At 40.9% G+C, this 23,503-nt stretch overlaps 2 protein-coding genes across 6 annotated transcripts in view; one reads left to right on the top strand and one right to left on the bottom strand.

The window, feature by feature from the left end:
* Nucleotides 1–21,990, bottom strand: LOC139755101 (uncharacterized). 4 transcript variants are annotated; one of them, XM_071673225.1, is made up of 6 exons: nucleotides 21,626–21,990; nucleotides 7,123–7,314; nucleotides 6,214–6,279; nucleotides 4,334–5,043; nucleotides 2,272–2,406; nucleotides 1–2,049 (listed from the first exon to the last, which is right to left on the bottom strand). In XM_071673225.1, exons 2-6 carry the CDS (start codon nucleotides 7,305–7,307, stop codon nucleotides 1,634–1,636), a joined length of 1,512 nt encoding a protein of 503 aa, XP_071529326.1. In that variant the 5' UTR covers nucleotides 7,308–7,314; nucleotides 21,626–21,990; the 3' UTR covers nucleotides 1–1,633. The 4 variants fall into 4 exon arrangements, with proteins under 4 accessions (XP_071529326.1, XP_071529324.1, XP_071529327.1 ...); XM_071673223.1 differs by lacking the exon at nucleotides 21,626–21,990 and adding an exon at nucleotides 17,610–18,239; XM_071673226.1 differs by lacking the exon at nucleotides 21,626–21,990 and adding an exon at nucleotides 17,454–17,715.
* The window catches only part of LOC139755103 (uncharacterized), a 23,332-nt gene continuing 18,304 nt past the window's right edge, over nucleotides 18,476–23,503 (top strand). Inside the window, exon 1 of one of the 2 annotated variants that reach the window (XM_071673230.1) lies at nucleotides 18,476–19,215. Coding sequence is in view for 1 of the 2 variants with exons in the window: in XM_071673229.1 (XP_071529330.1) it covers nucleotides 21,510–21,514 (5 nt within the window). In the remaining variant the exon portion in view is untranslated. Of the gene's footprint in view, nucleotides 19,216–21,369; nucleotides 21,515–23,503 lie in introns of those variants that run through there. The other variant, XM_071673229.1, reaches the window with a different exon arrangement.

Here is a 23,503-nt window from a genome sequence, read left to right as displayed (position 1 = left end):
ACATTCTTACCTTTAATATCTATACCTAATAACAGCAGTAGAAATAATGTGGCATGCATTCTAACACACCTGTTAATAATTACTGAAACACTCTAATTCACAAGTGTAAGCGAAATTTAGTCAATGCACTTAAACACTTCAAAACAAGCAATACCTTGTAATTCCTGTCGAACAGCATAATACTGACTAGCGGCTCTGCTGTTGAATGTTCACTGAAGGGAGCATCAGCTGGTTACACGTCCTCAAAATATAGCCGTATAGACGAGCAGTTGCACGAGCCATATCCTTCCTGTCAGGTTGGTCTGTACACGCACAGGGGTCCGAGAGTGCAGCAGTCCTTGTTCAGCGACGGGCAACGTTCCTATGTCAAGTCGTCTTCCTGTACGTGCCCGATTCACAGGCAGCGCGGCGGGACCGGCCTGTTTTATTTGTACAGCTCTGTTTCGGTCCACACACTGTTAAGATTCTCAGTAGGTCCATGATGGCGCTCGGCCCCTTCTGTTTGCTCAGTCCTACCGTGGTCCTATTAGTTATCAGTCTCTTGTGTCTAGACATATTACAGGGGAACAAGCCTCACACACTTTATAAAGACATCCTGTGTAACAGAGCGAGGTATAGCTTACCGGGATTCATGGTAGATTTTAGCTTTATTCCGACCACCAGCCTGGACAAACTCCCTTTAAATTGGTTCAATGCTCACTAACCGCCCTCGTCTCTCTTCTGCGCAATGTAAGATGCCATATGTTGTTATAATAAGGCAATTATTTCGATTTCCTCGTTTAACTGCTCCACTAATTCACTTTTTCCCTTTTCCACACTGATACATTTTCTTTGTCACATTAATTATCTCATAAGTCACATAATCTAAATTTATATCAACTACTAACTAATTTTACAAAAATATCCTTAATCGGTAATCTCTCGATGCGTGAGTGAGGCGTAGGATGACAAGGTGCTATCATGATGCATAACCCTGGCGACAAAGGCTTCACTGGGGTCGGGCTAATGTTTGCACAACGGACACACACACACACACACTCATATATATATATATATATATATATATATATATATATATATATATATATATATATATATACTGCAATCGTTCACAGAAATGGGCATGATCTGGTATTTGCTGATGACCACGAGCCATATGAGACACGAGAAGTTCCCAAGGGCACTTTCGTGCAATGATCACATCGTCAGGGTAGATACAAGAATGAGATAGAAGACTTAGAACACTCAGTTGATATATAAGGAAGAGGCGAACCTAAGACGCCATTGATATGCACTTACTTACCGATGCCGTCTAAGGTTCGCTTCTGTGAGGTGATATAAACAAGAATATACGAAAGATATTAAATTTCACGGTCAGTGAACTGGACTACGATGTGACTGACCCCAGTTGTAAATTCTGTCCAAATCTGAACTTAAGTGGGTTGTGTGACTTAGATCGACTAATAACTTCTTAATATCTTTTATTTTATTCTAAAAAAAAAATGCTTTAATATACATTGTGTATGTCAAAGATTAAAACGTGGTGACGTCACGAAAATATAAAAGAGGAGGATAAAACACAAAGAGAAAAGACTTTTGCCAAAGCCTAAAAGGAAGGACTATACAGCCTAGACTACTGCCTGGCAATTTCCATCTGCTTTATCATGTCAAGCACACGAGTAGGGTCGAGCAGCGGCTGTCTCAGGCGAGGCCGAGCAAACCAAATCCACAATAGGCCAATGCCCTGGCCAATGATGGCTATCACCAAGACAAACAACATATTTGGATGGCGTGAAATGTGGTAGTATGAGATGGCCCAGGCACAGTACACAACGCTTTCCCCCACCTGCACCGCAAAATCATACATGGCGAAGAAGGTGTATTTGTCGATCGCGTCTCCGAAGAGTTCCACATTTCTTCTGGATTTCACGAACGCGATGTAGACGACAAAGGACAGCGCCCCCGCGCCCTTGGCCGAGAGATAACCGATGGGGATGAGGAGCAAGCTGCCCAAGGTACCAGAAGAACACAACACAATGGTCCTCACCACTGCAGGGGAAGGTAAGCTGTGGTTATTGTGAGGGCGGAGGAGGAAACAGAGAGAGAGAGAGAGAGAGAGAGAGAGAGAGAGAGAGAGAGAGAGAGAGAGAGAGAGAGAGAGAGAGAGAGAGAGAGAGAGAGAGAGAGATAGAGATGTGCTGGCACATGAGTGCGTTGGAATAAGAGACTGAGGGATAACATCAACATAAGCAATACCCACTTCAGACTTACCGTAAAATGAGAGTCTATGGCCAGCAATGAGGAGTCTGTCGGTGACGGAGTGGTAGAGCGCTCGCTGTGTCACAAGCCAGGTCAGCAAACCCACTGCAAGGCTGCACCACACTAACGCCGTAGTGGCAGGCACAGCTGAACAAGAAATAAACACAAACCCGTCAACCACACCCAACCAAGATGACAGGGTTAAGGTCGCACGCCAGCCTACCCAGTGTTACTTCACTTTATACATGACTGTATTATAGGCAAGTCCTCGATATGTGAAGGTTCAACATATACCATTTTCATTGTATGCAAAGACCCATTTTCTCTTACGTTAACTGAATTAGCCAAGATTTTTTTTTTCTATGGCTTCAGATGTCTTGAACCAAGTCATCTATTTTTGTGTAATTAATGAACCCACTGCCTAGATAGTGTCTGCTAGACTGTAAATGTGCAATACAGAACAACAACAATCTCATTCAACATCAAATAGACGAAGCATAGGATTTTCTTCTTGCTAGAAAAAACAAAAACAAATGTCAAGCTCATCTAAGATGACTGCTAGACTCTGGTCTGCAGCTCATCTTTCATGTCAGTGGGCAGCTGGAACCACTCATGTCTGTTACAAAAAAAAGCTGTCTATAACCCTCAAGATGTCCACTGCATCCTGAATGATGCTCCCTTAGTAAGAGGGTGAGTATTCCTCAAGGATTCTTTTCCTATTTTCGGCAATACATGTTTCATAATGGGTCATTTACTTTATAGTATAAATCTTTTTAAGGTTTCTGCGCACAAATTTACATAACTTGCCCTATCATGTTGATTACTGTTCTTTCTCACATTTTTATGAGCTGCTTTCTTAGACAACAGGCATTCATCAATTTATTATACCACCATGACCTTGGCTTCGTTTGACAAGTTGACCGTTTTCTACGCATGGGCACTTATATTTTCTTCCATGGCTTTGGAAAATTTTTCTAATGAAGCTTTTCCGAGGTACGTTTACGTCGTTTTCATTGACCATATCATCCCAGCTTCGCCTGTCAAGAGCAATATGAAGATTTCTTATCATTTCTAAGCTAAAAATCCGGTGTTCTTCGCACCTTTGATGTTGACCAACATACGTAATATGCAGAGTTGAAAGTGACCTCAGAATTAATTTGTCGGTGATCACTTGTGCCATTCCTTTCCCGCAATTCTAATATCATTGACGAGGTCCTCATCTAGGTGGAGCTAAATGTAATATATATTCTCGACGTGGGTACTCAACTAAGCGGATTCTCGAAGCAAGGCGACTTTTCAACGAAGCGGACCAAGCAAATGTCAGCAGAGTCCTGCGTTTGGAGCTATTCGAAAATGGATTCTCCCTAACTTTCATACTGATAAGTTTTTAAGCTCTGTGACAGAATCTTGTTCATCCCAAATCTTTTTCTTTTTTATCAGCTCTAAAATCTTTCATCTACCTCTAGTGTCTGTGTTTGGGAATCTATAAGTTAGTCTTACTATCAATGTCTTACGATATTTATCTTTAAATGAAGCTGACATTCTCAATGGTTAAAACGTTTCTTCACATAAGATTGAAGCGAGCTTTAACAAAGAGAAAACAACGTCGCCTACTTTAGTCACCCCTATCACTATCAAATGATTGTATATATCAAGTGATCTATTACTGCATCTTTCCAAGCAGGACTGTTTTGCGTGTTTTTTTTTTTTTTTAAAGTGTTTGGCTTGTTCTGTATCACATGGCAGTTCTTGAAAGTGCTATAAATTGTGACGAAAAATAAATGATTATCCTCTCGCTTGTGCTTGGGGGAGGGAGCCTTTACCAACAGATATCCAGTGCATTTCAAGCACTTGAGAAAGCTACGAAAAACGTATCGTACGTTTAACAGAAAAAAGAGAGAGAGAGAGAGAGAGAGAGAGAGAGAGAGAGAGAGAGAGAGAGAGAGAGAGAGAGAGAGAGAGAGAGAGAGAGAGAGAGAGAGAGAGAGAGAGAGATTATGAATCCAGCGACGTAAAACAAAGAGTCAATACCTTAAATGTATCTAAATACTTAGAGTAACTTATATCACTTTACCAACGAAAATGGTCCACGACACATGGTATATCTTGGCTACCGCCAGGGGCCAGATGGGTAGCCAGATCATCTTGGACAGGTCCCTCTGGACGAAGGTGGTGACTTCGTCGGAAGATCTTCTCGTGACATCGTACTCCTCGTAGCCATTAATTCTTGAGAGGTTCAGGATATAATGAACATCATTGCAGATGACGCGAGGGTTCTCACTAACGACGCGGTCAGGTAAACTGCCAATGCGTTTGTCTATACAGGAGGCATGAAGGATTCTGGTGCCGGTGGGATCCAGCACCAAATGGTACGACAACCTCTTCTTGTCTGCGAAGAGAGCCTGCAGACATCGTATGGTATACTTGTACACGCTCGGTTCTCCAGCATATATTTCAACAGGCTCGTCTGCAGTCATCTGGATCTTGTTGGTTCCCTTCACAAATTTAGTCCTTGTCATCTTGACGGGAGTTTCAGCTGCGCCTTCAATGTCAGGGGCTCCTCCGCCAGTGAGAGGAGCCGTTGGTGAGTATTCTCGAACCTCCCTATTATGGGATGAGATACAGCTTGCCTCACGATGCTCGAGTTCTTCTACAGGTAGTTTATCAGAGGAGTTCTTCACCTCACAACAGACGGTAAATTTGGCTTTGAGAGCCCTGCGTTTCTTGTGCCGCTCGCCCTGCACACAGCACGCCCGCAAGCCATGCCAAGCTCCACGAAACAACCTGCAATGAATAACGAGGTTGCTATACTCGTATAATAGCATCACACACACACACACACACACACACACACACACACACACACACACACAAAGCAGTAACTTGAGTAGGATTACTGAAGTGATGGAAGTTGGTGGGGTATACACAAATAAACATCTATAGAAAACTCTACTTCCAACAGAAAAATAAAAGCTATAATAATAGACTGGTGTTGACCCTGTGTACTTAAAGAGCGCATCAGTAGCTATGTTCAATGTCGGTGGTTCTATATGTAAGACATTTTGAGTTTGCTGGTTATCAAAAATAATTTTCATAAACAGGCCAGAGTCTATATAATGCACATTACATTTGCATGATAAGTCCATAAATCTCCATGACACCCAAAACCTCGATCTTGCGTGTACGTATGGGAAATGGTGGCCCCTTTTAGTGTTTGGTGCGGGAATATCCTTGACATGACTCTACTCCTTTTGCTCCACTGAAAAATGATACAATCTCGCTAGTGACTTTTCACTCGTGACGTAGCCTCATACAGAGAGAGTCTGGTAACACCAAATATAAAGAGAAAAAAGGTAAGAGATTCCAGGATTAAGGAGGGCTACGTAAAGTTAGCATTACCTTGGATTTGGCAAGAGAGAAGAGTTAGGGGCGACATGATGAAAATCTTAAATCTTCAAATCAGTTTTGTTGACACCAACACTGAACATTACTTCGCAAGACGCAATGACAGAGCGCTAGCCAGAGTCCTTAGCGTAGAATTAAGCAAGAAACTTGTCAGAAATGATGTAGAGAAGTTGCCTTATAGTGCAAGAGTTGTGGACGAATGGAATAAACTAAGCGGGAAAAAATGCAGCTGAGGAAAGCATAGAGAAGTTTAAGCAGTTGCACGATAGCCGAGATAATTGAAGAGATGGGGACCCCACCAGTGTACATCACCCTGACACACCTTACAGTGAGATAATTATAAATAGTTAATTACATATAATGCCCACATTACACACACAACACTGAGACAATGTTAACATTACACAAGACACACATAATGCCCACATTACACACACACACACACACACACACACACACACAACACTAAGACAATGTTAACATTACACAAGACGAGAATTTCACCCAGCAGTTGACGCTTATATCACACACAAGACACAAAATACTTACAAGAAGAGCGGTATCTGTAGTATCAGGAACAGCAGAATTCCCAGTTTCAGAGATTCCCTGGCCACTCTGTAAATATAGAGGTACAATAAATGAAATATATCAAAACGCACTTGCTTTTACACACACACACACACACATATATATATATATATATATATATATATATATATATATATATATATATATATATATATATATATATATATATCTTTCTTTCAAACTATTCGCCATTTCCCGCATTAGCGAGGTAGCGTTAAGAACAGAGGATTGGGCCTTGAGGGAATACCCTCACCTGGCCCAATTCTCTGTTCCTTCTTTTGGAAAATTAAAAAAAAAAATGGCGTCCTAGCTTCGTCTCTTCGATGTACATCAACTGACTATTGTATTTCTCTCTTGTGTCTCCCCTGATGATGTGATTATTACACGAAAGTGCACTTGAGAACTTATCGTGTTTCATATTCCCCGTGGACTCAAAGGAATATCTTGATCATGCGCAAAATTGTGATCCTTTCCAATATATATATATATATATATATATATATATATATATATATATATATATATATATATATATATATATATATATATATTGTTTTCTCATACTATTCGCCATTTCCCGCGTTAGCGAGGTAGCGTTAAGAACAGAGGACTGAGCCTTTGAAGGAATATCCTAACTTGGCCCCCTTCTCTCTTCCTTCTTTTGGAAAATCAAAAACGAGAGGGAAGGATTTCCAGCCACTCGCTCCCTCCCCTTTTAGTCGCCTTCTACGACACGCAAGGAATACGAGATATATGCACAAACTACTAGAAAGACAAACAACAGACGATGAGTACTTTCGTTTAACACATCCCCATTCATTTCTTATGGTCACCAAAAGCCACCACAAGGCTTACTGTAACAAGCCTTACATTCTGACGAGCCAGCAATTGATGATAATGTGAATAAGCGTCAAAATCACCAGCAAGGTGATGCCGTCAATATATCTTCTATGCTCGAATATGATGTTGACAGAGCAGCCGATGTCCAACGCGATGCAGGCGACCCACAGCAGAGCCACCAGCACGCTCTCCACCACCAACATCCACACCTTCATCCTCACTCTGCAACAGAAGTAGAGCAACGTAATGTTAGGAGAAAATTCGACCATATATATATATATATATATATATATATATATATATATATATATATATATATATATATATATATATATATATATATATTTTTTTTTTTTTTTTTTTTTTTCAAACTATTCGCCATTTCCCGCATTAGCGAGGTAGCGTGAAGAACAGAGGACTGGGCCTTTGAGGGAATACCCTCACCTGGCCCAATTCTCTGTTCCTTCTTTTGGAAAATTAAAAAAAAAAAACCGAGAGGGGAGGATTTCCAGCCCCCCGCTCTCTCCCCTTTTAATCGCCTTCTACAACACGCAGGGAATACGTGGGAAGTATTCTTAATCCCCTATCCCCAGGGATAATATATATATATACATATATATATATATATATATATATATATATATATATATATATATATATATATATATATATATATATATATATATATATATATATATATATATATATATATATATATATATATATATATATATATATATATATATATATATATATATATATATGTATACATATCATTATTATTACTATCTATATTATTTTTCATTATTATACTTTGTCGCTGTCTTCCGCGTTAGCGAGATAGCTCAAGGAAACAGACGAAAGAATGGCCCAACCCGCCCACATGCACATGTATGTACATAAACGCCCACACACACACACACATTTATACATATGTACATATATACATATGTACAAATTCATACTTGCTGCCTTCATCCATTCCCGTCACAGCACTTCTCCACGTTCCCTCCACCTTTGACACATTTATCCTCTTTGCCAATCTTTCCTAATTCATTCTCACCATGTGACCAAAAACCATTTCAATACACCCTCTTCTGCTCTCTTAACCACACTCTTTTTCATTACCACACATCTCTCTTACCCTTTCATTACTTACTTGATCAAACCATCTCATATACATACACACATACATGCATATATATTTTTTTTTTTTTTTTTTGCTTTGTCGCTGTCTCCCGCGTTTGCGAGGTAGCGCAAGGAAACAGACGAAAGAAATGGCCCAACCCACCCCCATACATTTGCCTTGATTCAATCCACTGACAGCACGTCAACCCCGGTATACCACATCGCTCCAATTCACTCTATTCTTTGCCCTCCTTTCACCCTCCTGCATGTTCAGGCCCCGATCACACAAAATCTTTTTCACTCCATCTTTCCTCCTCCAATTTGGTCTCCCTCTTCTCCTCGTTCCCTCCACCTGCGACGCATATATCCTCTTGGTCAATCTTTCCTCACTCATTCTCTCCATGTGACCAAACCATTTCAAAACACCCTCTTCTGCTCTCTCAACCACGCTCTTTTTATTTCCACACATCTCTCTTACCCTTACGTTACTTACTCGATCAAACCACCTCACACCACACATTGTCCTCAAACATTTCATTTCCAGCACATCCATCCTCCTGCGCACAACTCTATCCATAGTCCACGCCTCGCAACCATATATATATATATATATATATATATATATATATATATATATATATATATATATATATATATATATATATATATATATATATACATACATATATATATATATATATATATATATATATATATATATATATATATATATATATATATATATATATATATATATATATATTTATATATATATATATATATATATTGAATCAGGGCATGTGAAGAGTCTGGGGTAAACCATGGAAAGCTGTGTAGGTATGTACATTTGCGTGTGTGGACGTATGTATATACATGTGTATGGGGGTGGGTTGGGCCATTTCTTTCGTCTGTTTCCTTGCGTTACCTCGCAAACGCGGGAGACAGCGACAAAGAAAAAAAAAATGATATATAAATATATATATATATATATATATATATATATATATATATATATATATATATATATATATATATATATATATATATTTTTTATTTTTTTTTTTCAAACTATTCGCCATTTCCCGCGTTAGCGAGGTAGCGTTAAGAACAGAGAACTGGGCCACTGAGGGAATATCCTCACCTGGCCCCCTTCTCTGTTCCTTCTTTTGGAAAATTAAAAAAAATTGAGAGGGGAGGATTTCCAGCCCCCCGCTCCCTCCCCTTTTAGTCGCCTTCTACGACACGCAGGGAATACGTGGGAAGTATTCTTTCTCCCCTATCCCCAGGGATAATATATATATATATATATATATATATATATATATATATATATATATATATATATATATATATATATATTGGAAAGGATCATAATTTTGCGCGTGATCAAGATATTCCTATGAGTCCACAGGAAAAATGAAACACGATAAGCTCCCAAGTGCACTTTCGTGTAATAATCACATCATCAGGGGAGACACACGAGAGAAATATAACTCAGTTGATATACATCGAAGAGACGAAGCTCTTCGATGTCCAAAACATACAACGAGCGTTCAATGAACGCTCGTTGTATGTCTAAATGTGTGTGGATGTAACCAAGATGAGAAAAAAGGAGAGATAGGTAGTATGTTTGAGGAAAGGAACCTGGATGTTTTGGCTCTCAGTGAAACGAAGCTCAAGGGTCAAGGGGAAGAGTGGTTCAGGAATGTCTTGGGGGTAAAGTCAGGGGTTAGTGAGAGGACAAGAGCAAGGGAAGGAGTAGCACTACTCCTGAAACAGGAGTGGCGGGAGTATGTAATGGAGTGCAAGAAAGTAAACTCTAGATTGATATGGGTAAAACTGAAAGTGGATGGAGAGAGATAGGTGATTATAGGTGCATATGCACCTGGGCATGAGAAGAAAGATCATGAGAGGCAAGTGTTTTGGGAGCAGCTGAGTGAGTGTGTTAGAAGTTTTGATGCACGAGATCGGGTTATAGTTATGGGTGATTTGAATGCAAAGGTGAGTAATGTGGCAGTTGAGGGAATAATTGGTGTACATGGGGTGTTCAGTGTTGTAAATGGAAATGGTGATGAGCTTGTAGATTTATGTGCTGAAAAAGGACTGGTGATTGGGAATACCTGGTTTAAAAAGCGAGATATACGTAAGTATACGTATGTAAGTAGGAGGGATGGCCAGAGAGCGTTATTGGATTACGTGTTAATTGATAGGCGCGCGAAAGAGAGACTTTGGATGTTAATGTGCTGAGAGGTGCAACTGGAGGGATGTCTGATCATTATCTTGTGAAGGCGAAGGTGAAGATTTGTAGAGGTTTTCAGAAAAGAAGAGTGTTGGGGTAAAGAGAGTGGTAAAAGTAAGTGAGCTTGGGAAGGAGATTTGTGTGAGGAAGTACCAGGAGGGACTGAGTACAGAATGGAAAAAGGTGAGAACAAAGGACATAAGGGGAGTGGAGGAGGAATGGATTGTATTTAGGGAAGCAGTGATGGCTTGCGCAAAAGATGCTTGTAGCATGAGAAGCGTGGGAGGTGGGTTGATTAGAAAGGGTAGTGAGTGGTGGGATGAAGAAGTAAGATTATTAGTGAAAGAGAAGAGAGAGGCATTTGGACGATTTTGCAGGGAATTAATGCAAATGACTGGGAGATGTATAAAAGAAAGAGGCAGGAGGTCAAGAGAAAGGTGCAAGAGGTGAAAAAGAGGGCAAATGAGAGTTGGGGTAAGAGAGTATCAGTAAATTTTAGGGAGAATAAAAAGATGTTTTGGAAGGAGGCATATAAAGTGCGTAAGACAAGAGAGCAAATGGAAACTTCAGTGAAGGGGGCTAATGGGAAGGTGGTAACAAGAAGTGGTGATGTGAGAAGGAGATGGAGTGAGTATTTTGAAGGCTTGTTGAATGTGTTTGATGATAGAGTGGCAGATATAGGGTGTTTTGGTCGAGGTGGTGTGCAAAGTGAGAGGGTTAGGGAGAATGATTTGGTAAACAGAGAAGAGGTAGTAAAAGCTTTGCGGAAGATGAAAGCCGGCAAGGCAGCGGGTTTGGATGGTATTGCAGTGGAATTTATTAAAGAGGGTGAGTGTATTGTTGACTGGTTGGTAAGGCTATGTAATGTATGTATGACTCATGGTGAGGTGGCTGAGGATTGGAGGAATGCTTGCATAGTGCCATTGTACAAAGGCAAAGGGGATAAAAGTGAGTGCTCAAATTACAGAGGTATATGTTTGTTGAGTACTCCTGGGAAATTATATAGGAAGGTATTGATTGAGAGGGTGAAGGCATGTACAGAGCATCAGACTGGGGAAGAGCAGTGTGGTTTCAGAAGTGGTAGAGGATGTGTGGATCAGGTGTTTGCTTTGAAGAATGTATGTGAGAAATACTTAGAAAAGCACATGGATTTGTATGTAGCATTTATGGATCTGGGGAAGTCATATGATAGAGTTGATAGAGATGCTCTGTGAAAGGTATTAAGAATATATGGTGTGGGAGGAAAGTTGTTAGAAGCAGTGAAAAGTTTTTATCGAGGATGTAAGGCATGTATACGTGTAGGAAGAGAGGAAAGTGATTGGTTCTCAGTGAATGTTGGTTTGCGGTAGGGGTGTGTGATGTCTCCATGGTTGTTTAATTTGTTTATGGATGGGGTTGTTAGGGAGGTGAATGCAAGAGTTTTGGAGAGAGGGGCAAGTATGCAGTCTGTTGGGGATGAGAGAGCTTGGGAAGTGAGTAATTTGTTGTTCGCTGATGATACAGCGTGGGGGCTGATTCGAGTGAGAAACTGTAGAAGCTGGTGACTAAGTTTGGTAAAGTGTGTGAAAGAAGAAAGCTGAGAGTAAATGTGAATAAGAGCAAGGTTATTAGGTACAGTAGGGTTGAGGGACAAGTCAATTGGGAGGTAAGTTTGAATGGAGAAAAACTGGAGGAAGTGAAGTGTTTTAGATATCTGGGATTGGATTTGGCAGCGGATGGAACCATGGAAGCGGAAGTGAATCCTAGGGTGGGGGAGGGGGCGAAAGTTCTGGGAGCGTTGAAGAATGTGTGTAAGTCGAGAACATTATCTCGGAAAGCAAAAATGGGTATGTTTGAAGGAATAGTGGTTCCAACAATGTTGTATGGTTGCGAGGCGTGGGCTATAGACACTGTATAATGAGCATATCAAGTAGTAAATCAAATCCTCCACTACCAAAGTATTAACGCAAAACGGTTCAGAAATTGAGTTCTAAAACTGCACAGTACGTAATAACTACAGTAAACTTCATAAATATTTCACAGTCCAGCGTGCAAAGTCAAATTCCACTGCTCTTGTATGTGCGGAATTATCGTCGCCTCGACCATGAACAGTGCACGGGAACGCGCCCACGAGGTTTTACAACACATGATTCATCTCTAATTTCGACCAAGCTCTTGTAACACTGATGCTTGTGAATACAACTTCCTTATAAAAATTTACCATCACATTAAGTTTAGTAATTGATTTTACTGGTATAATTTTTTCCCGTTTTTGTTATTTCAGTTACATAACACATTTTGTGATGAAATTGAGCTAACATTTTTCATGATTAGTAAGTTTCAAATGTCTGAACTTTGCTTTAACCATCATCATTCACATAGTCTCGGTTACATCCAACACTACGAAGTTTTGAAGAACGGTCTTTGAGGAGGTCAGCGGCGTCTGTCACGTAAACTGACGAGCACTCAAAAGCACTTCGCGCTACATCTGGCAGCGGAGACGAACGAAACGGTTCCTCTCCAACCACACATCTCTTCAATACCTCTCTTATAAACGTGGTGATTCAAATTTGTCATAAATTCCTGACGTATCGATAAAGGAGGGATGTACGAGAGAGCACTCAACCTCTAAGTATCATTATAGCAGATGGAGTGAGACCCGCTCCGTCAACAGTGCTGATCAGTTATGCCCTTCATGCGCGATGGTGTTCGAGCTTGTGTTACCCGCCTGTCGACCAGCAATGCCCGCGGTGCCGGACCAGCGCTGCAGCTTACCTGTAACTGCAGGCTCCCAGACCACCGCCTGAATCACGGGTCAGACGAAGTGAGCAGTAACTTTATTCAGCCGAACGGTTGACACAAAATCTGATATACCAAGCCCAGCGTATCCTGCTGCCGAGTGGAAGTATTCGCTGGGAACATCATGGGCCAGGCGGAGCCAGCGGCGAACCGCGACTCCCGCCTGCCTATCCATGCGTGCTAGCTGTATCTTATAGACTTCCTCCAGCACCAAGCGATGCATGAGCCTTGGCCGTAAAGGGTATGTGACGCGGTAGTAGCAGACACGCGACAGACGCAAGTCTATAGTGTTATGCAGATGGATATGAATTTGAATAGGGAAGGCGATAAAACGATAGAATTACTGTTTATGTGATCACGGTGATGGGTTGGCTGTCCTCTAGGTTACGCCAAGCTGCTTAAGAAAGGTCCAGGATTGGATTTCAGTTACTCCACGCACATAAGGTGGAGCCACACCCAAACAAATAACATTCTGTCGAAGATATCTTAATTCCAGCTCTCAACAATGTACACCTCGAGAACATGAACAAAATGCAACGTTCAATAGTAAGGAAGTTAATATGGTAACATTGACGAGGAACGGACAATTAAAAGCTTTCAAAGCTGGCACCGTGAATACTGTTCACTGAAACAATAACCTTAGCAAAATAATGATGAATAATCACCAGTGAATTCAGGTACTTTGCAAAAGATACTGTAGATGAATGTCCGCATCTCCCAAGAAGTCTTCAGTTAAGTTTTGTAAGCCAAGACAGAGGCACGAATCCACCCTACAACCTCCAGTCATCATGTATGGACAATCACTCTCAGTGAATAAAACTTGGGTTCGTTTTGGCATCGCACCCGTCACACACATGACATTTTTTTTTCCCACACATAGAACACCAACATAAAGCAACACACGAATCAAATGTCCTCAGAACAAAAACTGGTACTAGATTTAAGTAAGAAAGAGAATCCCTCAGCAACCACTGCAAAAAATTCTGCCACCACCTTAAGCTATGTCTCCATTGCATAGTCGTCCACACTCTTAAAAGCAAATATAACAACGCTGCAGCAAACCATACATAACAGACCACTCAACAATCACCGGCTGCCCAGCAACCACAAACGTTCAAGACCTACAAAATAACACAAAGATCTTTGTAATAAAAGCCCAATCAATTTTTGAAGCCAGCCCTAAACCCTTCCGATCCTAAGCACTCCATAACTTACGACCAATCCAGAAGTAGAAATAACAGTGAAAAAAAAAAAGAAAATCCAGCCCTCACCTAAACAAAACACAGTACTAACAAAACACATAAACACTGAAATGAACCCGACAAGTACTAGACAACACCCTCCTCCCACATCAGTCTTGAAAGCTACCCCTATCAAACACACACACACACACACACACATCCGAAACCACATTCCCCAGACATACACGAATCTCACAGCCCCACCATCTGAGACCACACTCCCCAGACAAACACGAGTCTCAGTCCCATCATGTATGCTCTAGACATCACCCATCCCAAGTAAAACGCTACAAACACCGATTCAACATATCCCAAGACATTTCATGCCCACGATGCAACTACCACAACAAAGACGATGAACACTTACTACTCGGTAACCCAGCGTTCTTACCACATAGAAGGGACACACATCCCTTCACTTTACATCCGGTGGACGAGGCCGGATTTCTGAGCGATATGGGTGAGCTATAAAGATAGAAGGGACTCCTGGGACAGGAAATAAACGTATAACCCCGCGACTAATATGCTGAAGTATGTATGGGCGTTGCCAGACTCCGCCTGCGTATTGTTAAGCCGTGAGAGAAGAGTCGCCTCCGTCAGTGTACAGTAGGGAGCATAATCTCGTCGAGGAACTTCTCACTCCAAAGGAACTGCTCCTGATTGTAGTGCAGTACTGAAGCATATATATATATATATATATATATATATATATATATATATATATATATATATAGAGAGAGAGAGAGAGAGAGAGAGAGAGAGAGAGAGAGAGAGAGAGAGAGAGAGAGAGAGAGGGAGACTGAGAGAGAGAGTAATGCAATCACGAGACTCCCGCAGTTTCGAGGCTGCGCTCCGCTCAAGAGGATCAGGTGGGTTCTTTTCAGCAGGTAAGTTATCGACGAGGCGGTACTCCCTCATATTCACTACTTGAGCCTAATGTGAGGATAAACCACCGATATGGCTCCTCATAATCTCCATCACATACATCCATGGAGTCTTTCACGCTATTTTACCTCAGCCCTTATTCCAATCGAACACAGATTCATTATATATTCCCGTGTCTTATTTTGCCTAAGTATTTTGTAATGTCCTCGAGTTGGCCGGCTCCTGCTAATATCAAAGAACACAATGTTAAGATTGTAAAAAGTCAGTCTAGGAATTCGAAAACACTTCAACTCCCATGTTACTCTTCTGTTCACGTTGTTGTTTATCTCCCTCACTGTGTGTTTCTATTCTTCCGTGCATGAATACTACACCGGCTGGTTATATAAAGCAGGTGAGGACGTCTTGGCTTGCATCTTTACCAGCTCCTCTCCACAGTATTCTTCATGAAGAAGAACCGATGTTTTGTGGGTCTGATATTGAACTCACTCCTTTGAGATATTCGTATTCGAAGACCATGATGTACTGGGTATGATTTCCAAACACAGTTCATGTATCATGCAAGAAAGACAGTTGTGATGGTGAGACACAGACAGGGAGACATGGAGCAAAACTGGGGTACCACAAATAAGTAATTGGATCATATTTTCCCGAGACAGATGTGACTTACTCCTTTTTAAATGGTAGTCTTCCCAATGTCTCAAAATCTTTATATTCATATTTCTTTATCTCTTTATAATCTTCATTTCTGCCTCATACTGAAGGCCTGGCCTTGATGAGGGACTCTGTTCATGACTGGAGTCTTCGCTTGACTCGAAAAAAAAAAAACAAAAAAATATAAAAACAATGTATCGTTGACCTTGAACGCGTGTTGTCTTGTAAAGCGAGGGAGATGATGAAAGCAAGTTTGTTAAAAAAGAAAAAAAAAAAACTGAAGGAGGTTTTAAAGACTGTCTTTGACAGGAGGATACTTTAAAACATAACGAAAATTTAAGTTTCCGTTAAAGAAACAAAAGAGTATTACAGATGTACGGTGGGGAAACGTATGCAGTAAGGAACTGTGTCCTTAAAAGAGATGGAAATGTATGGTTGACTTGGAGAGAGAGAGAGAGAGAGAGAGAGAGAGAGAGAGAGAGAGAGAGAGAGAGAGAGAGAGAGAGAGAGTTACATAGACACACAGATCCAAGGTCCAAGCAAGGTGGTGGGGCCTTAACACTGCTAGGGGGAAAAAAATGCAGAGACAGACAGACAGACAAACGATGACAACCAAACCTTGAGAGATGCCGGAGGGAATTTCGAGAATGAAATGGGTCTTCCCTTCAGCAGTAAGAATACTGGGAAGAGGGACGATGAAAAAGAAACTTCTGAAAGGTAAAAGTTCAGGGACGCCGAATACAGAGAAGTGTAACAAAGAAGATTATACGAAACTGATCCCTTAAAAAAATCGAAAAATAAAGATGACAAAGAAAACGGATATTCAATGGTAACTACTGTTTTCAACGACCTTTAAGAACCTACTTTAGCTTTGCACGTTTACTAATAATGACAACAAAACACATGCTTAGCTTTCGAAAATCAAGATCACTCACCCGATGAACTGCATTTGGATTCATTCATATATTTTCTTCATCTATGATCTATGAATGATCTCTGTCTATACCTTATGATGATGTCATCTTTTCTCATTTATGATCTAAATTTGACGTTCTTTCCCACCCAGCGATATTGTCTGCTTGCAAGAGAGCTTTTCTATTTAGCAGTGATACTGCAATAAGCATTACCAATAGGCTACTCCAAGCCCTTACAAGGGCGATTACTAATTCTACAGCAAACACGATAGTGTGGTGACGGTAAACGGACTACAACTTCTTAGAATATTCTTGCAAAAAATACTGACAAGTGAAAGAACTCCTGCTTATAAAACACTTTCTTCTCCGAAGACCAATGATTAAAGGTTAAACACTGTGATCAACTGTTATAATCAGTGTGAGTCTGTGAGCTTCACAGACCTTACTGTATATATAGATCAGTCCAGTTTTTATAATGTCTTGGAGTACAATATCTCTTCTCCGTACAATGAATCGTTTATTTACGTGGTTGGCGATATATCACACGGAGAATATAGTGAGGATCCAGCTTGTGGTATAGTGGCGTCATGGGCCTAAGTGAATCAGGGAGCTTCAAGGTGCCGAGACTGGAGCCTAAAGAGGGCCAGGGGCCAGACCAACGTCAGTTGGGTGACTGCTGACCTGGAGGGAGGTTCCGTGATGCTCTGTCTGTAGGTCCAGGCCTTTATTCCCCTGGCTGAGGTTACAACCGCTTCATTCCACCAGCAGCAGTGAACTGAGAGCTCTGTACGGTTGGTCAACAACACAGTGGGTCTCCTCCTGCGTCCGACAGCTGAGTGTGGATGAGGGAGGAGCCAGCCAGTCGTCGACCGTAGGTACCAGTCATCTGACGTGTTTGTCTGGCCTTCACCTTGCATGCGGCAAGTCCACCAAACCCAATGTGTTCATGTGGACGTATGACTGTTCATCACACCTGTCTTATTCACCCACTGTGCCAGGTTTTGATCAAAGTCTTAAATAAAGTCTATCCCAGAATGTCCCATGAGTATCCCTGTTAGATATACTGATTATATTCTTGAAAACACCAAAACATAGCATGAAAAGCAAACCATTCTTAACCACATGTACTCAGTCTTAGATTTATTGTTTCTGTAGACAAAAGCAAGGTGTTCAGTAGTGGATATGTGTGTGTGTGTGTGTGTGCATTCGGCCTCCTCCCTTGCTCCCCAGCAGGCGAGTAATAAGCCAGCCAACACACAGCTACATCAACACATCAAATCTCTTTCGTTGAGCGGATTCGGGCTTGCTTACCCTAAACACCCAGTACAGGAACCGGCTCCCCAGTTGACAGTTGCAGAAGCTGCGAAATTATCACACTACCTGCTACAAGAATACCTCCCCCCCTACCCACCACCCCCCACCATCATCAACCATGGTTCATGGAGTCCCTCCTCAACACGTAATGACAGAGGTGTGTTTGAGGCAAGCAGGGTCGTGTCCGTGTTCCTACCAAGACAAGTCACTGATGGTTCCGGCTATCAACACTCCTAAGTCAGGAGGGTAGTACTTCCCCGGGGGGCTGGTGTCTACAACCTACTGACACGGAGGATGCAAGCAAGATGGTTCCGGTCATAACTTCAACACTCCTAAGTCAGGAGGGTAGTACTTCCCTGGGTGGCTGTTGTCTACAATCTACTGACATGGAAGGTGTTAGATGGTTCTGGGCATCACTTTAATACTACTATTACAAACTACTAATCGTACCCCATAAAGTGCATTTACTTTTAATTTTGTTTAACAATGCTTTTTGATCGAGTGTACATGTTGAAGTTGTGCAAGCGAACATAAGAAAAGTTACACCAATGAATTTATCACAAGTAATAAAACTCCATCATATTGGCGTTGTTTAACTAAGATGTTTAAAAGGACTTTTTTTTTTTCAGTCAACTTAGAGGAAGGAACGCAGAACAGCATTATGTTAACAGAAGATTGATTCTTAAGATTGAGTATATAATCAAGTAAGGTTAGATTGAGTCATCCACTATGTTATTTATGTTTAATGCAGTTCGTTAAATCAAGAACTTGACGTTTTGGGAAGACTAAAACAAACGTCTGGCAGCGAGTAGAGCGTGTGTTCTGTTGTGTATACGACCGTCAGTCAGTATGGCGGCAGGACCCGGCCTCTGAGTCACATGTATTGTGTGTTGCCTTAATTCTTTTCGCGAAAAGTTAATGTCTCTTAGTGATGTGGTCAGAAATTATACGATAGAACGTCTTAACATACAAGGTATGTGAGTACAGGAATTACAAGAAACCTACAAGCATAAGCTTTTTCAAATTTCATTTTGAAGACTTGTATTCACGTGTGGAACGAACATGACAGTTGTTTGAATGTTTTTAGAAACAGTAAATAGTAAGTTGTTTGAATGTTTTTAGAAACAGTAAATATTAATAACAAAGGGATTTCATATTTGGTTGCAGAGAATCAGAAGAATATAAAAGTTATTAAAGTATGGTTCACTTTACGTGTGGGTGTGAAGATAAACCGTATGAGGGATGAAAGGTTTTCAAGGTCAAACATGTAACAATGCAGTGTACCGTCATCTCATTGCATTATAAAATGGAAAGGTCTGTTTTAACCTCAAAGAAAATGTAAGAGATTTGTCAGCATGTAAGGTAAATGCGTAGTTTGTCTACGTTCTACAATTTCATTTGGCAAAATTAAATTTTTAGAAATCCTGCAAATTATATCGACATCGTCACAGTAGGTAAGGGTCGTTGATATTGTGAGTTGTTTAGATACGAATCAGTTTACAGTTTTGGACGATAGTTGAGGAATTATAACGAAACAGAAAAAGTTTTCGTAACGTCAGGTCATGGAGACGGGGATGACAACAAGGTCATACATCGCCCGTTACCCCGCTGCCTTAACTCCGTCGGCGTTTCCACACTTTGATGGTACGGCATTATTCTACCTAATGATGAATACGTGTGATTGTGGAAGAACTGGTGTTACTGGATTCCGCCGCTTGCTTTAGGTTACACCACGAGTGACAAGTCACCTTTGGCAAGGCTCATCACTGGGAGTACAGTCTCGTCAGAAAACTTATTCAGAGGGGGACCATATTTCCCTGCAGTTGGAAATAACGCTGCCTTTAGCGGCAGGAACATTCAGATAGTGGTCCTGGGTAACACTAGGATTATGATGAGCACAGTTTTCATCATTATATATACCTAAAAGCACTGTTATAGCTGCTACTCTGTAAAGTTTTCATTGTCGTAGTTGCATCATGGGGATGAGGGGGGTCTCGAGATCTGTTGAACTGGTGTTTGTAGTGTTGTAGGGATGATTAACACTCGTAGTTAGTAGACGAGAAACTATAACTCGTGTATGTATGGGGAGTAGTTTCATGTAGATCTGTTTCCGTTAGGGTGGTGTTTTTTAAGATCAAGTTGGGAGGGCGGTTGTTTAATGCTTGTCGAATCATCTTAGGTGTCTATATGTTTTTGTCAGTATTGTGTTTGTGTGCAGAGGGGATTTGCTGAAGTATGAAGCAGGACTATGAATTTCTTATCTTTAGTGGATGATGTTTAGCTATGAAATGATATGAATGAAAAGGGACTATTGCAAAGAACTGAATACCGACCATATTGAGGAGGGATTACGCATGACGCTTTCACAGAGTGCCCGGGGTCGAGCGTATAGGTTCGAATCCTGTTTGTGACAGTCGGTCCAAAGATAACCCAGCTGTTCATCCACCCCTATGTGGTCGGTTGATAAAATGGATACCTCTAAGGCTAGGGTTTATTATATATATATATATATATATATATATATATATATATATATATATATATATATATATATATATTGGAAGGATATATAAATTGTTGATATGACCTTCAGTTGCCCTTGCCGTCTCAACTAACATAATATAAAAAGAAAAAACAGAAGCCTTAACTAAAAGCTATATCAGAAAGTCCCAGGATTATCGCTATTAGATGTGTTAATAATACTCTTGAATACACCAAAAAATAACATAACCATTCCTAACCACATACACAGCTTGTTACAGCCTTAGCCTTAGTATTTCCCTAAAGAAAACCAAAGTGCTTGGTAGTTCCACATTCATGCAACAGTGAAACACTGCACTTGACAACGAAATATCCAGGGATCACTTGTAACCACTCTCCCAAGGTACTCTGTCATTTACGAAAACGCCAAATGTGTTTCGGTAACTTTTCTTGGTAGGAACACGTACACAACCCTGCATATGCGCTTCGAGCACACGTCTGTGATCACGTACCGTGGAGGGGCTCCGTGAGCCATGGTTGATGGTGGGAGTGGAAGGGGAGGAACTTTTCGAACAGGGAGTGTGATGATTTCAGAGCTGGGGCACCCGTACATGCACATGGTAGCTTGGGAAAGATTCCTACCTGCACACTCGAACGCACACGCTCGACCAGAGAGGTTCGGTGCGTTGGTGTCAGTGTGTGTTGAATGGCTCACTCGGCTGCTGGGGAGCTGGGGAGCAGGCTGGATGCACACTGGTGCGTTCAGGTATACATCTTAGGAGTCTAATGATGTAAGTGGTACCATCCTCCACAGGGGCAGATAAAGAACATCATCAGTATAACTAATAGTGATATTCATGGGACATTCTGAGATAGAATTTAGTGAAAACTTTGATTAATACCTGGCAGTGGGTGAATGATACAGGCGTGATGGACTGTCATACGTTCACATGAACGCGTTGGTCTTGGTGGGCTGGGCGCAGGCAAGGTGAAGGCCAGACAAACACGTCAGATGACTGGTACCAACGGTCGACAACTGGCTGGCTCCTTCCTCATCCACACTCAGCTTTCGGACGCAGGAGGAGACCCACTGTGTTGTTGACCACCTGTATAGTTCACGGCTGCTGGTGGTATGTAGCGGCTGTAACCTCGGCCACAGGAATACTGGTGTGAACCGACAGACAGAGAGCACCATGAACCTCTCTCCAGGCCAGCCATAACCCAACTGACGTTTATCCACCGGCCCAGCCCCTGGCCCTCTGTGGACTCCAACTCGGCTCCCTGATTCACATTGGCCCATGACGCCACTGTACCATAAGCTGGACCCTTACTATATTCCCCGCGTGATATATTACCCAACACGTACAGAAAACAGTTTTTTGTACGGAGCTGAGATATTATCTTTCTGCGACATTATACAAGTGCACTGATGTATACAGTAAGATTTATGAAGCTCACACCCCCTGAGAGACACACACTGATTATAACAGTTGATCACAGTGTTTAACTTTTAATCATTGGTCTTCGGGAAATAAAGTGTTTTTATAAGTAGTTCTTTCACATGTCAGTATTTTTTGCAATTTTATCCTAAGAAGTTAACTTAGGTCCCGTTTACTGTCGCCACACGTTCATGTTTGCTATAAGATTTTAATAATATTCAGAGTAGCCTATTGGTAATGATCATTGCAGTATCACTGCTGTTTAGAAAAACTCTTCACTTAGAACAGAATGGGTACCTGCTTTAGGCTGATTATATATATATATATATATATATATATATATATATATATATATATATATATATATATATATATATATATGTATATATATATATATATATATATATATATATATATATATATATATATATATGTGTGTGTGTGTGTGTGTGTGTGTTATTTATTATTGTTATTATTATTGTTATCATTATTATACTTTGTCGCTGTCTCCCGCGTTAGCGAGTGGGCGCAAGGAGACAGACGAAAGAATGGCCCAACCCACCCACATACACATGCATATACATAAACGCCCACACACGCACATATGCATATCTATACATTTCAACGTATACATACATGTACATACACAGACATATATACACATGTACATATTCATGCATGCTGCCTTCATCCATTTCTGTCGCCACCCCGCCACACATGAAATGGCACAACCCTCCCCCCTGCGCGCGTGCGAGGTAGCGCTAGGAAAAGACTCCAAAGGCCTCATTCGTTCACAGTCTCTAGCTGTCATGTGTAATACACCGAAACCACAGCTCCCTTTCCACGTCTAGGCCACACAAAACTTTCCATGGTTTACCCCAGACGCTTCACATGCCCTGGTTCAATCCATTAACGGCACGTATTTTGATTTTCTAAAAGGGGAAATATATATATATATATATATATATAATATATATATATATATATATATATATATATATATATATATTCTTCTTTTCTTCCCATATATCCCTCCGGTTAGCGATATAGCGTGAAAGGAGCTGGGCCTAGAGGGAAATCCTCACGCCCCTTTTTTTTTTTTTTGGAAAAAAAAACAAAAACGAGCAGGGGAGGATTTCCATCAACCCGTCCTTCCTCTGTCTTAGTCGCTACCTCGCTAATACGCGGGAAATGGCGATTAGTATAAAATAATATATATATATATATATATATATATATATATATATATATATATATATATATATAATAAAATGGCCTGGATTAGGGCATTCAGTTACCCGTGCCGTCTGGCTAACATAAAATGAAAAATTGGGTTCCTTT

This window comes from Panulirus ornatus, chromosome 18, assembly GCF_036320965.1.
Source record: "Panulirus ornatus isolate Po-2019 chromosome 18, ASM3632096v1, whole genome shotgun sequence".
Classification (NCBI taxonomy): Eukaryota; Metazoa; Arthropoda; class Malacostraca; order Decapoda; family Palinuridae; genus Panulirus; species Panulirus ornatus.
This window is presented reverse-complemented; position numbering and strand designations above follow the sequence as displayed.

Excerpts from the sequence above, each read along its gene's own strand:
- LOC139755101 (XM_071673223.1), bottom strand. The coding sequence starts at position 17,845 with ATGCAAGGTGAAGGCCAGACAAACACGTCAGATGACTGGTACCTACGG. Across the intron at positions 6,280-7,122 it reads AATTGCTGGCTCGTCAGAAT|AGTGGCCAGGGAATCTCTGA; the intron begins GTAAGGCTTGTT and ends CTATATTTACAG. Across the intron at positions 2,050-2,271 it reads CCATAGACTCTCATTTTACG|TGGTGAGGACCATTGTGTTG; the intron begins GTAAGTCTGAAG and ends CTTCCCCTGCAG.